At 35.5% G+C, this 14,151-nt stretch overlaps 1 protein-coding gene across 12 annotated transcripts; it reads right to left on the reverse strand.

The window, feature by feature from the left end:
- Window positions 1–1,901: 1,901 nt before the first annotated feature.
- Window positions 1,902–10,632, reverse strand: LOC115986386 (pentatricopeptide repeat-containing protein At5g16860-like). Of its 12 annotated transcripts, none has more exons than XM_031109327.1 (7): window positions 10,419–10,632; window positions 8,408–8,501; window positions 8,240–8,299; window positions 5,013–7,723; window positions 4,550–4,677; window positions 4,318–4,450; window positions 1,902–2,165 (listed from the first exon to the last, which is right to left on the reverse strand). In XM_031109327.1, the coding sequence occupies exons 4-7, from the start codon at window positions 7,585–7,587 to the stop codon at window positions 2,005–2,007; spliced, it is 2,997 nt and encodes a 998-aa protein (XP_030965187.1). In that variant the 5' UTR covers window positions 7,588–7,723; window positions 8,240–8,299; window positions 8,408–8,501; window positions 10,419–10,632; the 3' UTR covers window positions 1,902–2,004. The 12 variants fall into 12 exon arrangements, 11 of the variants coding, with proteins under 11 accessions (XP_030965187.1, XP_030965188.1, XP_030965189.1 ...); XM_031109328.1 differs by having other exon boundaries at window positions 8,240–8,302; XM_031109329.1 differs by having other exon boundaries at window positions 8,240–8,329.
- Between the last annotated feature and the right edge of the window lie 3,519 nt (window positions 10,633–14,151).

The following is a 14,151-nucleotide window of genomic DNA, read 5'->3' on the forward strand; positions in this document are numbered from 1 at the left end:
GCAAGAAAGGAAGCTAAGAGAGGTGGAAACTGTTAGCTATTTAGAAAGAAAATCCAAACGTCCATCCTGGTGTACATGTGAGTTCCAAAAGACATTCTTCGGGTTCTCTCATATTGGTGAAATCAAAACTTGAAACCATAGAGTCATCCTATTGTTATTTAGGAGATCAAATCTTCAAGGTGGTCCTTGGATTCACTTGTGAGAAGTTTGTGTGAAGGAATTCATAATAAAAGTGTCCAATCAAGTTAGAGATGCATTTGGTCACATTAGGTTAGAGGTACATGAGTAAGTTACTACTATGGCTACCAATCAAGAAAATGAGTATGTTTTAATTGTAAGAACTTCAATTCTATTAGTAATTTCCTCTTGAGGTTTGGGAACCCTCGTAGCGGTTTTTTTCTTGGATTTTTGTCCTTGAGTTTTCCACTTTGTAATCATATTGTGTCTTGTTTTTAATGATTTTTTGCTTTATGAGATGGTTTTATTAATTTGTGAAAATTAGCTTGAAAATCAATATGAATTAATAATTGATTATTTTAACAAGTTGATTATTTTCACTACAAAATCAACATCAGGCTCTAAAATTTCCTAACATGTGTCAAGGACATTTTTTGTGACAAGAGCTAAAATGCTAGAACAAGCCCAAAACTCCCCTTAGGTTTATTTAAATTGATTAATTTGAGAGAGCAAAATTTTAGTATTCAATGAATAGAGGCTAGTGGTGCATCACAAGAACAAAATCAAAGTGCAAAACTCCCATTGGGTTTATTTTGGTTTAGTTTGCTTTTTTTTGGATAAAAGACCAATCTGCTTTAAGCACAATTGAGAAATTATTTGATTAAATCCAATTAGGTGTTATTCCTCAATCATTTGAGCTCATTAGGAAGCTGTTCTTAGTAGTGTCCAGCAGCCAAGGTCAGCCAAGCTCTACGGGCTAAAATGGGTTGGTCAGAATGTTCAGCCACATATAGCTGAAGCTAGAAGCGTCCAATTGGGTGGAAATTTTGAGTACTAGACCATTTTCATGAGCTCTAGGTTCTACAAGTGTCCCCAGCCCACTTTGCAATATGCATGGCTTGAGCTCATGCAAAAGGTCTAAAAAAAGTCTACTCACATCCTCCAAACCACACTCCCTCAAATTCTTCTTATATTACATGAGTTTGGACCATATTTAAAGGAATAAAATAAATTATAATATATGATTTAGATCCACAAGGAAGTTGGCTTGGTAGAAAATTTGTTGCAAAAAGGCCCATCAACAACATGTACCCAAAAAAAATAAAATAAAATAAAAAATCCCTTTTACATTGGAAATGATTTCCTTAAAACTCCATTATCATATTGTTTTTAAAGATAAATAATGCCGTTTTAGAGAACCTCTTAACATTCAACTGCAAAAAATTTACGTTGGCCATTATGAACACATGATCAGCTATGCTTTACTCTTACACTTAAATGTTTTTCATTTTTTTTTTTTCCTAATCACAAATCATAAAGATATTTTTATTATCAATGAGGCTGAAGATAAGAAGAAGAAGAAAAGAGTGTCTTTTCCTCCATATTGAACCATTCATGTCAATATGTCATTGTCAAGAGCTTTATAGGTCAATGAAATGATTTGCTCTCCTTTATCAGGAGAACTATTGTTCAAATCCCTTTTCTTCTATTATTATAACTATAGAATTATCCTCTCTCTCTCTCGCTCTCTCTATATGTATATATATAAATAAGTATATTATATCTTTTTGGGTTTTTTGTATCAAGTTTCCCTTATATGTTAGGAATGTAGACTTGCATTTCCTAAGCCCAAAAAAGACCCTTTTTTTTTTTGTGCGTTGGGGGGGGGGGGGGGAGTTATGCTGATCTCATAACTGTCAATTGTGTCATTTTTTACTCTCATATTTTAAAATTAATTCAATTTCATCCTTATGATAACATTAATAGTTGAGGAATCAAATTAAACCTTTTCCAATGGTTTAGTAAGCTTAACAGTTACTAGACTTATCAGTTAAGTGAATGCTTAGTGCTCACAGACAATTCAAGAGAGGAAGGGTAGCGACTTTGCAACTTACTGCCCATTTGTTTCAACTTTAGGAAGGGTAGCGACTTTGGGAGGGGGCGAACATCTTCTGCACATTTGATAACTGTTTGCCTTCTTTTTATTCCTACAAACAGAATATATAACTTACGTTGATGTTGTAAGTTGTGTGATTTGGACAATAACGCTTAAAGTAGTTTGTATTGAGGAATATCTAACAAACAAATCAATCTGCTTTGCAATAATATGACCACCATCTCTAAGAGTTAACCAGATCCTGGGACAAGGTCATTGATGTATCACTATAATATATGGCAAAAGAAAAGCTAAAAAAATAGTCAATTTCATCCTTTCAGTTGAGGTAATGAGCAATCCTTTGATCAAGGGGTTCACTCAAGATAAATTCAAAGTTTGTGTAGCAATGATAAGATTTAAGAATACCCAGGTAAGTTAATGCATGATTGCATGGTCAAACAGATCTGGGGATGCCCCGAAGAATGATTTTGCGCATGCTCTGCTTGGGAGACATAGACATCATGATGATACTATGCTCTCAATGCCAAAGTCGTTGTAATTGGGTCAAAGAGGAAGTACTTGAAAAAATTGTAATGCACGTCAACATGCTTTGTGTACAGCTGAAGTCATTGGTGATTGGAGGGATGTGGATTATGTTCTCCTACTTATTGTAGTGTGTAGTAATCGATTGTGTGCATATAATAAGATCTGAAGCCAATGTCGATCACTTGAAATGAATCATAAGACACCCAAAGTATACTATTTGTATGGAAAACATTTGCATCAACCGTAACATAAAGCCCTCAGACCCGTAAAACAATTGTAGGAGTCATTTTACCTTCAACACATTTCCGAAATTCTTCACTCCTCACACACTCCACACGGTCCGACTCGCCAAGCTCTTTAGCTCCACCCCACGAACCAATGAGAGGGAGACAGAGCTCCACCCCACATGCTGATGTCAGTTCGAGGTGCACTCACACTCCGATGAGCAGGAGTCATTTTACCTTCAACACATTTCCAAAATTCTTCACTCCTCACACACTCCACACGGTCCGACTCGCCAAGCTCTTTAGCTCCACCCCACGCACCAACGAGAGGGAGACAGAGCTCCATCCCACATACTGACATCGGTTTGAGGTCCACCCACACTCTGACGAGCAACGCCGCCGTTTTCCCCTCCCCGTTGGTGAGTTTTCTCCCTTTTCTTCTCTTCTCTCACTCAACCTCACCTTCGAGATCATGCCACCGAGATCGAACCCCAGCATCGCCGAGATCGCGCCGTGTCGCCCATGACCCACCCATGACCGATCTCTCTCTTTCTCGATCTACCTGTCCCTTTCCCTCAATTTTTGATCACTCTCTCTTCCTCCCTCTCTCAGTTTGGCCAAATTGTTTGAGTTTAACGAATGGTTTTGTTTTGATTTTTGTTTCTTTTAAGTTTATATATTGTAATTTTCTATTATAAAATTTGTTTGGAAGCTGAGAAAATGTGAGAACTAGTAGAAAAATAGCATTTTCAGAATGCAACTAAACACCTGAAAACATTTTCTAAAACAATTTTCATAATGCAGCCCAACACTTGAAAATATTTTCTTTTTCCAAAAATATTTTCAGGTAAAAATATTTTACACTTGGAAAATATTTTACATATTGCCAAACGCAGCCTAAGAAGTGTTCAGGGTTTTTAGTGTCAACACTTAACAAAATTTTTAAAAGGACCTGATACTGCTATAGGGATTTAGGTTACGATGTAATGTTCAGTGAGGTAAAACTAGTTTTTTGGTAGTAATTAGGAATTAGAATACCGAGAAATTCATAGTACAAATTCTCATGGTATCTCACTTTTGATGTTTAGATGTTAAAGTGAAAGATCTAATTGGTAGAGAATGATTAGGGTTGCTAAAAACCACTTGAAACTGTAAAACAGCAATTAGGAAGTAAAGAGGAGAAAGAAAATAGAATAAAGCTGGGCATCACAACTAGGGTTCTTAGTCCTGGGCAACACACCTAATGAGGGGATACATTTTACAACAATATTTTAACGATACCATACCACAATTTAAGCATCACACAAAGCCAAAATGTTTTAACTTCAATCATCTCACTCCAGATATGACAATGCATCATTTATTTCAAGTGAAAAGCTTGGCACCTAGTAAACAAGGAACCCAAGCAAACTTATATATATTTTCAAGAATCAAGAAAAGAGGTGCATGATTGGTTTTGCAAACTTATATATATTAAAACACAAATGGACATACCTGTCACTACAAAATTTACATCAATATAGGCACCATAAGAGAGTAACAGGAAGTCTGAACTTGACACATGCTGCTTATCACCAAGAGCTCCACCAGTTAGCATATAAAAGTCAAAGAACACTGGATTGGAACCCTGCGGAACAATGAAGGTTAATTATAGCAAATTTTGGATCCTTTTGATCATAAAACAAATGTGAGTCTAACAAGTAAAATGAAGAAAACCAAAGCTGACCTGATCAAGCATTACAAGAGCAGGGTGAATAAAGTGAAATATGTGAAGTGGTTTCTGACAATGCAAATGCTCAACCACTTGTGAAATCCAAAGAGCCACCTGCTTTCTTTGGGTCCCAGTAAAATCATCTACAATTGCAAAGCACTTTTCATTTAAGTCTATACTAGGAAAACTTTTCTTTGAACAAAGTGTTTGTATAGAGAGAGGGAGGGAGATTGTGGGAATGTCTAGATTTACAATTTAAAATTGTCAGCAATCCTGATACCTGTCCCATGGAATGTGGTTCAACTAATAGCCCAATGGTAATAGCATCCCTTGTGATACCCTATGTATGTGTTTCGAACCTCGCCTGCCCCACTATCTACATATGTAACAAAAAAAAAAAATAAAAAAAAAAAACCTGTCCCATGGTAAAAATTTGCTTACACAATGACACATGCATGATTTGGTTATCACCAATAACCTTTGCATGAGCATGATCCTTTCTTTATATGATGAAAACGACTTGAGTCTCTCAAAATGATTTCATGGTCAATGATCATAGATATGTAGCAAATGGCAGTGTGGCAATCGCCACAGACACGCAAGTTCTTGGTGATTCGGATGGGTGCCCCTGCAGGTGATGTTAGGATGCCATATGCAAGTGCCAACTTCTCACTATGTTCAAAAAGAAGATCACCCTTCTCCTCATCATCCACATCATGAAGAGCAAAACTTGTCTCAGGAACATATCCCATGGCTTTGATGCGTAGAATTAGGTCTCCCAAGATCTTGTATATTTGTTGAGATAGAGGATGTGACCTGTCCCCAACAAAAAAGGCTGCAGTTCCTTTCTTTCCTTCGACCCAACTGCAACCGGGCCTCTTCTTGATCCTTGTATGTCTCATTAAAGATCTAATTCTAGCCACATCTTTCCATCGCCTGGCATTGGCATATATGTTTGAAAGCAAAGTATATGACCCATCATTCTCAGACTCCAATTCTAACAACCGGTTTGCAGCATGCTCCCCAAGTTCAATATTTGGATGGAGCCTGCAAGCACTAAGCAATGCCACCCACACTATTGGTGTTGGTTCCATAGGCATGCCTTCAATGAGCTTTAGGGCCTCATCCAAGCGACCAGCACGACCCAATAGGTCAACCATGCAAGCATAGTGTTCCACTCCAGGAACCACCCCGTATTCGTCACTCATGCTATTAAAGTATTTCATTCCCTGCTCAACCATTCCCGTATGGCTACAAGCATAAAGAACAACAACAAAGGTTACACCATCAGGCATCCACCCTGCTCTCCTCATCTCATCAAAAACCCGAAGAGCATCTTCTCCACAACCATGCATGCCATAACCCGTCATTAGAGATGTCCAAGAAACAGCATTCCTTTGCTTCATGTTATCAAACACAACTTGAGCAGCATCAACGTCTCCAGATTTGGAATACATATCTATGAGGCAATTAGCTACAAATACCACCATAGACTCATACTGATTGCGCAATACATAACAATGAATTTGTTTACCTAACCTTAGTGCGGCTAAACGAGAACAAGCCATCAAAGCACATGCTATAGTAAAAGCATTTGGCTTTATGAAAATTTCCTGTCCAAGCATCTTTGAGAAAAGCTCTAGTGCATCATTGGCTTCACCATGCTGAGCATACCCACCAATCATGACAGTCCAAGTTACCACATTTTTCTCTTTTGTTGCTATTGAGTCAAACATCATTCGTGCTACCTTGACACTTTTGCACTTAGCATACATGTCAATGAGACCATTAATTATCATTAGATCATCCCCTGGATCATTTCCATCTACATTCAGAATACGTTTTATGGCATAACAATGAGTCTCTTTTCCATGAAGCAATGTTCCCACAGAAGCACAACCTGAAAGAAGAGACACAAGAGTAACAACATTTGGCTCTGAACCATAAACCTTCATTTGACGAAACACATCCAATGCTTCATAACCATGATCCCTTTGAGCATACCCAGCAATCACTGCGCTCCAAGTCACAACATTCAACTCGATCTTCTCCTCACGCATCTTCTCAAACAAAGCAAGAGCATCTTCAAATCTACCAATCTGAGAGTACCCAGTTACCATAGCATTCCAAGAAACCACATCCTTAACCATCATCCGCTCAAAAACCTTGTTTGCTTCATCCATCATCCCACACTTGGCATACATGTCCACTACAGCATTACCCACAAACACATCCTCCACCAACCCATTTCGAACTGCAAAACCATGAATCTCCTTACCCTGCAACCATGCACTCAACGAAGCACAAGCAGGAAGGATATTGACAATGCTAACTACATCTGGGCAAATTCTATGATCATCAGCCATTCTAGTGAACATTTTTAGTGCATTTTTCTTATTACCACCTTGCACGTAAGTAGCCACAATTGAATTCCAAGACACCACATCACCTATCCCTCTCCCACACAATTCATCAAATACTTGGCGCGCATCATCCAACATGCCACACCTTCCATACATAGCCACCATCGCATTACAAACAAACACATTGGACTCAAACCCACTTGCACAGACAACAGCATGAACTGAAGCACCTCGTCGGAACGAAGGAAGATCACCACAAGCTTTGAAAACAAAAGGGAAAGTGTAGTGGTCAGGCTTCCAGCCAAATCTCTGCATTTTTCTATACAAACCAAGTACATCTTCAAGAAACCCGAGACGAACTGCATGTCGTATAAGCGCATTCCACCAGTAAACAGTAGGCTGCGATGGAACAAGGTGTTCAAGCACCTTTATGGCATGGATGGGAGCTTCACATGCTATGTAGGTGCCAATGAGGTATGTAGCCATGTCTACAAGGCCCTGGACTAAGATCTGCTGATGGACCAGCTTGGCTTGGATTAAGGTCTTGCATTGCTTTAGAAGCGTGTTAGTGATGAGAGGAATTGTGGGTGTTGTAGTAGTATTAGTAGAGAAGAAGAATGTGGTGAAGGGTTTGAGTACAAGTGGTGGCTTTGGTTTCAGTTTTAAACCAAGGAAGAAAGAGAGGGGCATACTACTCGTTTAAGGACTAAATAGGCCTGTCCCAATGCCTAATATTTTGATTTGTTGCACACATGCCACTCATCCATTGGCTTGTAACTTGGCTAAGGTGAACAGACCATAGAGACAGCAGATGACAGAGAAAACACTGCATCAACACAACCAATACACAGAAATTAGGCTGGGACTATACATTTACACAGCCTAGCAAGACCAACAAAAAAACAGCAAAAGCATACAATTTAACATCAATCCTGCCAGCACTAAATCAAATACACCCTCAAAAATACAAAGCAGCAACTCTTAAGAACATTGCAGACCAAACCAATAGTATAGGCATTTCAAAATAGATCTTTGCTGCAGAAGCAAGTAGAAAACTACAAAACAGCAAGGCTCATATATAAAACATAAATAAATAAAAAAGACCACTTAACACCTGTTCAACACTAGGAACCAGAGATTATCCACCTTACAAACCAAGCACTTTTTCAACATCATGCATTTATCCTGCTATAACTCTTGCTATTTAACAGAAATTCAGCAATAGTATTGACAGTCAACCAAAGGGAGATAAAGAGTTCACAATTTCACATAGCTATAGCTAACTAAATTATATAAATATATAAAAGAATATTAGTAGGAAATGATGAAGAGAAGAGTGCACCTCAAGAACAAAACGTGCTCGGCCTTAGTAGCCCAAACCAGCCCACATTTCAATGACCTCCTGCTAACCAAAACCAACCAACATTTAACTCTAAAATTAAAAGAGTTCCAACTGCACATGTATCTAAGAATCAGCCAAACAAACAAACAAACACAAATTATTTATTACCTCAAGAGAAGCCTACAAGAGAGCTGTTAAAGATTGAAATTTTAGTAACTATTTGGGATCCAATAAACCACAACCATTCAAGTGCTCCTAAACACTGCAAACATAAGACTCAAAATTTCAGCCGACTTGAGCATAGAGAAGCTAAAATTCAGAGGGCAAACTATAAATGGTTCACACACATATAGAAGCTTTGAAATTTATATATACTAGTCGCATACCCATGCAATGCACAGGAAAACTAATGAAAGAGATCTAAAAAAATAGGAAGCAATTGGTATAGCTTCAATCCGAGAAAAATCAAAGAACCACGAAAATGCTCTCTCTAAATCTCACCCTCTCAAATAATCTATATAATAAAAATTAAATCAATATCTAAGGGCTAGTAATATTTTGTCAAATATTTGTAAACTTACTATGAGATCAATCCCTTTGGAATGTCATTAACTTGACTTAATTATTCAGGAAAAATAAGTGCATTAAACGGGAGTGAGAGATCTAATAATACCAAATTATCAGGTGTAAACTACAATTTCAATTCTTCAAGTAAAGAAACACAAGTATACATTTTTGGCTATTGACTGAAAAATATCATATAAGAATGAGAGAAAGATAAGTCATATTAATATAGTGCCACTATAGTTCATAATACATTAACAACACACCTCTATAGATATTGTAGCACAAGATGTTGCACCAATGTCATATCCACATGGTAGTCTTCCAAGAGTCAGGAAGACAAATTTGAAAAGATCAAGACACTCCTTAAGAGTTAGGCTATAAGTAATTAGATGTAGACTTTTTGTTTTACTTTACCACAAATAAGTTAAAAAATAAATAAAAAAAAAAAAAAATCTAGATGATCTCAATCATTGCAATTTAAAGCTATTGCTGATTATTTATAAACATATATTAATACAAAAATATATATTTCATAATACATCCCATTGTGAAGTTGGCTTAAATAATGCATAAGTGAGAGATTTTGTCAAACACAAGGTGTGCATCAGTGCATGTTCCAACATGGGAATAATAAGAATGTTTACAATATGAATCCACCCAAAAATTACACCCAAGACAAACTAAACACATTACAATTGAACAAACACAGCATAGCCTCCTCTAATAATACTTTGCCGCTAAAGTCTAAACACCCTTGCATTTTTTCTAAATCCAAAAAGGTATGTGTGTGCGTGTGTGTCTGTATATGTATATATATGCAGCCCAAGCCAACTTGAATAATGAGAAATTGCATTTAGGATGTTGCAATGAGGTCCTATATTGATAAAACTGAATTGCCTCCTTAGGTGAAATCCTAACTCCATTCTTATATGGAAATTGGGGTCATGATCTATCAATTGCAGAAAAACCATGTAAACCAACTGACTTACCACCTCTACATTACAGTTTAGGCTGCAACCAACCAAGGTTTGAGCACTAATTTGCACGAGTTTTGACATCTGACATGATTTATATCTATTTATAAATCAATAACTCACAGATTGAAAAAAAAAAAAAAAAACCTTTAAACTGATCAATTTCAACATTAGAATGTAGCATAAAAACCAAGAATGCACAATCCAAATATAAATCAAAAGGAGCAGGAATGAGCACAAAAGATAGTCCAAACAATTATATTTCCAGTATTCAAACCCAAGTCAGTGCATCCCCAATCTGCATACAGGGCCGGCCCTTCCCTTAGGCGAGTTAGGCAATTGCCTAAGGCCCCCAAGTGGAAGGGGGCCCCAAAATTTTAGAAAAGAACCAACCGGGTAGTAGAGGAAAAAAAATATATATATATATATTTAGTTTCAAATGAATTACAAAAATAATCTGGCACATCCTTTTAACCAAAAAAAACAAAAATTTTGGTAAATCCTATTAAACATTGGTTCTAAACAAAATCATTGACCAAAAATCAACCAGATAAACTACAAATCCGATCTAAGAGATTAACCACAAAACAATCACAAATCAAAACAAATAAATCCACTCAAAACCCTAAAAATTTTACCTTTCTCTCTAGTCTCCAGTCTCCACTGTTCAGTCTCCAGCTGAACCGCCTCAGCCTCTCTCTGATTCTCTGCTCTCCGCCTCTCTCAAGTCTCAACTGCTCACCTCACCGTATCAGGTTCTGAGGTTCAGGAATCAGGTATAAAATTATAAATATTTGGGCACAGGGCACTGCATTTTATTTGTTAACAACTTAAGATAACTTTGTTTGTTTGGGCCCTCCCTGGCTGGTTTTGTAACTTTGTTTATCATTATGGCTGCCTGGACCCTCCCTGGACTGGGCGTTAAGTTTGGGCCTTCAAGGTTTTTTTTTTTTTTTTTTTTTTTTTTTTTTTTTTTTTTTTTTTTTTTAAAGTCTGCATTTTTTTTTTTTTTTTTTAGTTATAGATAGGATTTGTTTGTTTGTTTGTTTGTTCATTTTTTTTTATTATTTTTTTTTTTGGTGGGTGGGCCTTATTAATAAGTCTTGTGTCAGGGTTATGGCTATGCTTAAATTTTTGTTATGCTTATACTTATTTTTTTTTTCAATTTATGTAGCTTGAGATTGCTAAAAACTTATTATTGTTCAGTGAAACTACAACAATACTTTTTATATAAATCAAGTTCTATTTCTCATTTGCTCTACACTTGAAAGTTATTTTTTTATTTTAGTCTTTATAAATATATTGTTTGATTAGAAATGTCTACTAGAAAATATATATTTGGATATGAAAAACTTAAAAAAAGAAGAAAAATTAATTGAGTCTCAAAAAGGACCAATAGATAAATTTATTATTAATAATAAACAAAATATAACACAAAATTTAGATGAAAATATCACAAATGAGCAAAAAATTCACCAAAATCATTTAGAAGAAGATGATGTTCAATTTTGCAACACAACAAATCTTGATAATGAACTTCAAAATAATTTAGAAGAAAATGAAAATAATTATGAAAAATATAATATAAAAATATTAAATAAACATTAATTTAATTAACATATAAGTATAAAAAAATGCCCAATTTTTAGTTCTCACCTTAGGACCCAAAATGTCTAGGGCCACCCCTATTTCCCTCTCATCCTCTCTCTGCCTCAATCCATGTCACACCGTGCTCCATGGCTGATCACCAAGCTCTCTTTCTAAACCTCCATGGCCGGAGCTTTTTAAGCTCATCACCTCTAATCATGCATCACTACTGAAACCCAACTAAAATCAAATCACGACCACCACCACGGCCAAAACCCAGCCAAAATCAAATCGCAACAAAAACCCAAAAGCCCACCAAATCACAAATCAAATCACACCCACCGAAATCAAAACACAAAACCCACAAAACAACCAAAATCACAAAATGAATACACTGAAAGTGAACCCACCATTAAAAAAACATATATTGGTTTTGTTATTATATTTTAGAAGAAGAATCATCTTGTTGAATTAATTTTATATCCAAATTAATCAAACAAATAAATAAATAAACAAAAATCACACACCATAATCTGGTGAAGTCTCGTGAGCCATAATTTCACCTAAATGGATCGTCTGAGTTGAGAGGAAGAGATTTTCATAGTTTTTGGCTCGGCAGCACAATTTTCGATTTCCTTTCTTGATGTGGCTTTCGCTCGCTCTTCTCCTGTCAGCCTAGGCGACGTATAAAGAGAAATAAAAGGAAGAAGAACAAAGCACTGCATAAAAAAAGAAGAAAAGAAAAATAGTGAGAGAAGAAAGACGAACTGAGATCAGGTGCACTGTCGCAGTTATTTTTTTATACATTTTTTACTCTTTTTTTTTTAAAACTTTTTAACTCTCCTTTAATATATTTTATTTAATGGTTGAGATTGAAAGTTGTTTTTTCAACTTTTAATCTCAGCCATTAATTATAATTGTATCAGGGTATAAGCACGCATAAACACATACATATACACATACATAAGCACACATACACATACACATACATAAGCACACATACACACACATACATAAACATACACATACACATATACATACTCATACAAATACACATAAACATATACACACACACACACACATAAATATACATATACATAAACATAAACACACATACACAAAAACACGTATAAACTCAAATAAACGTAAACATACACACACATAAACTTAAATATAAACATAAACACACATAAAGGCTCGATTTAGCACACTAAAGTAACTAACAAAATTGTTTGAGGATTGGTGTTAATTTGCAATTTTTTTTAGTCTATATGAAGGTTTAATTTTTTTCAGTCTGTATGTGTGTTTATGTCTATGTATGTTTATGTTTATGTGTGTGTGTGTTTATGTGTATGTATGTTTATATTTGTTTGTTTTTGTTTATGTTTGTTTATGCGTGTTTATGTGTATGTGTGTTTATGTTTGTTTGTTTTTGTGTATGTTTGTTTGTGTTTGTGTTTGTGTTCATGTATGTTTATGTAAATATGTGTTTATGTTTATAAATATAAATATATATAAACATACACACATACATAAACATACACACGTACATACACACTCATACACATACACATACATAAACATACACACATATATAAACATACATAAATATAAATGAATATAAATATAAACACACATACACATAAACATAAACATAAACATAAACATACACATACACATACACACATATAAACATACACACATATAAACATACACATACACATACACATACACACTCATACACATACACATACATAAATACACATACACATACACATATATTTCTAATTCTCGCCTTAGGCCCCAAAATGTCTAGGGCCGCCCCTGTCTGCATACAACAGAAATCCACACCTCAGTTAACAATGTCTAAGATATTAATGATTATTATGATAAATAAAAGGAAATAAACATAAATGCACAACTTAGTGGGTCATCATCAAATAGTTTATGACAGTTCATCTATACTATTATCCCAACACCTGTTGTTCTTAGAGGCCTTTTGTTGAACACCTAGCAAATATAACCAAGAAATAGAACTTGGTTCATCTACAAAAATTTAGAATAATGGAATCTACAAATTAGAATTTAAGAAGAAAAAAACATCTTTAGTCAAGTAGAAGTAGATAAACTCAAACAAACATAAAAGAATGAACAATATATCCAAAACTCAACCAAAAGTCAAATGTTTTCAGTTTTATATTATTTATAGATAGATTGCAAATATGAGAGACAAACGAACCACATTTTCTTGTTTTAGCTGTAGACTGATTTGTTCTTCTTGGCTCAGAAACTCAGCTCTTATATGGGTTTTAGGCAGTTTCTTCTTCTGGATCACAAGCTTTAAATCAGAAGAACCATTCTTCTTCGCATTGATTATATTGTTGAACTCAGTACCAGCTTGTTGAATCACTCTATTTGGATGGTGGGTTTGGTTTTGAAATGGGTTTTTCTTGATGGGTTTTGATGTTTTCGGATTGTGGAGGACGAGGAATTCACTCGTAGTCGTCGTTTTGGCTTCAGAGCCCTTTGGTCACCGCCAACGCCTGGTGGGAGAGGGGGAGAAGGAAGGTTTTTTTGGATGGAGGGGGAGAGGGAAAGTTGAAGTTAGGAGTTAGGAGTTGAACTCCTATAGTGTTTGGTCACAAGATTAGCTTATTCTTTTTTTCTTTTTCTTTTTTTGAGAAACAAATTAGCTTATTCAAAATGAATAATGGGCATTGTAAATGAACATTAGTTACAAAATTGGTTGTAACTTTACTCAATATTTTTTTACTTGAGGTATAT

This window comes from Quercus lobata, chromosome 4 (genome assembly GCF_001633185.2).
Source record: "Quercus lobata isolate SW786 chromosome 4, ValleyOak3.0 Primary Assembly, whole genome shotgun sequence".
Classification (NCBI taxonomy): Eukaryota; Viridiplantae; Streptophyta; class Magnoliopsida; order Fagales; family Fagaceae; genus Quercus; species Quercus lobata.

Coding starts and splice junctions, on each gene's coding strand:
- LOC115986386 (XM_031109332.1), bottom strand. CDS start 7,587: ATGCCCCTCTCTTTCTTCCTTGGTTTAAAACTGAAACCAAAGCCACCA. Junction 4,678..5,012: donor AGGATCATGCTCATGCAAAG/GTTATTGGTGAT, acceptor TTGCAATTGTAG/ATGATTTTACTGGGACCCAA. Junction 4,451..4,549: donor CTCTTGTAATGCTTGATCAG/GTCAGCTTTGGT, acceptor ATTGTTCCGCAG/GGTTCCAATCCAGTGTTCTT.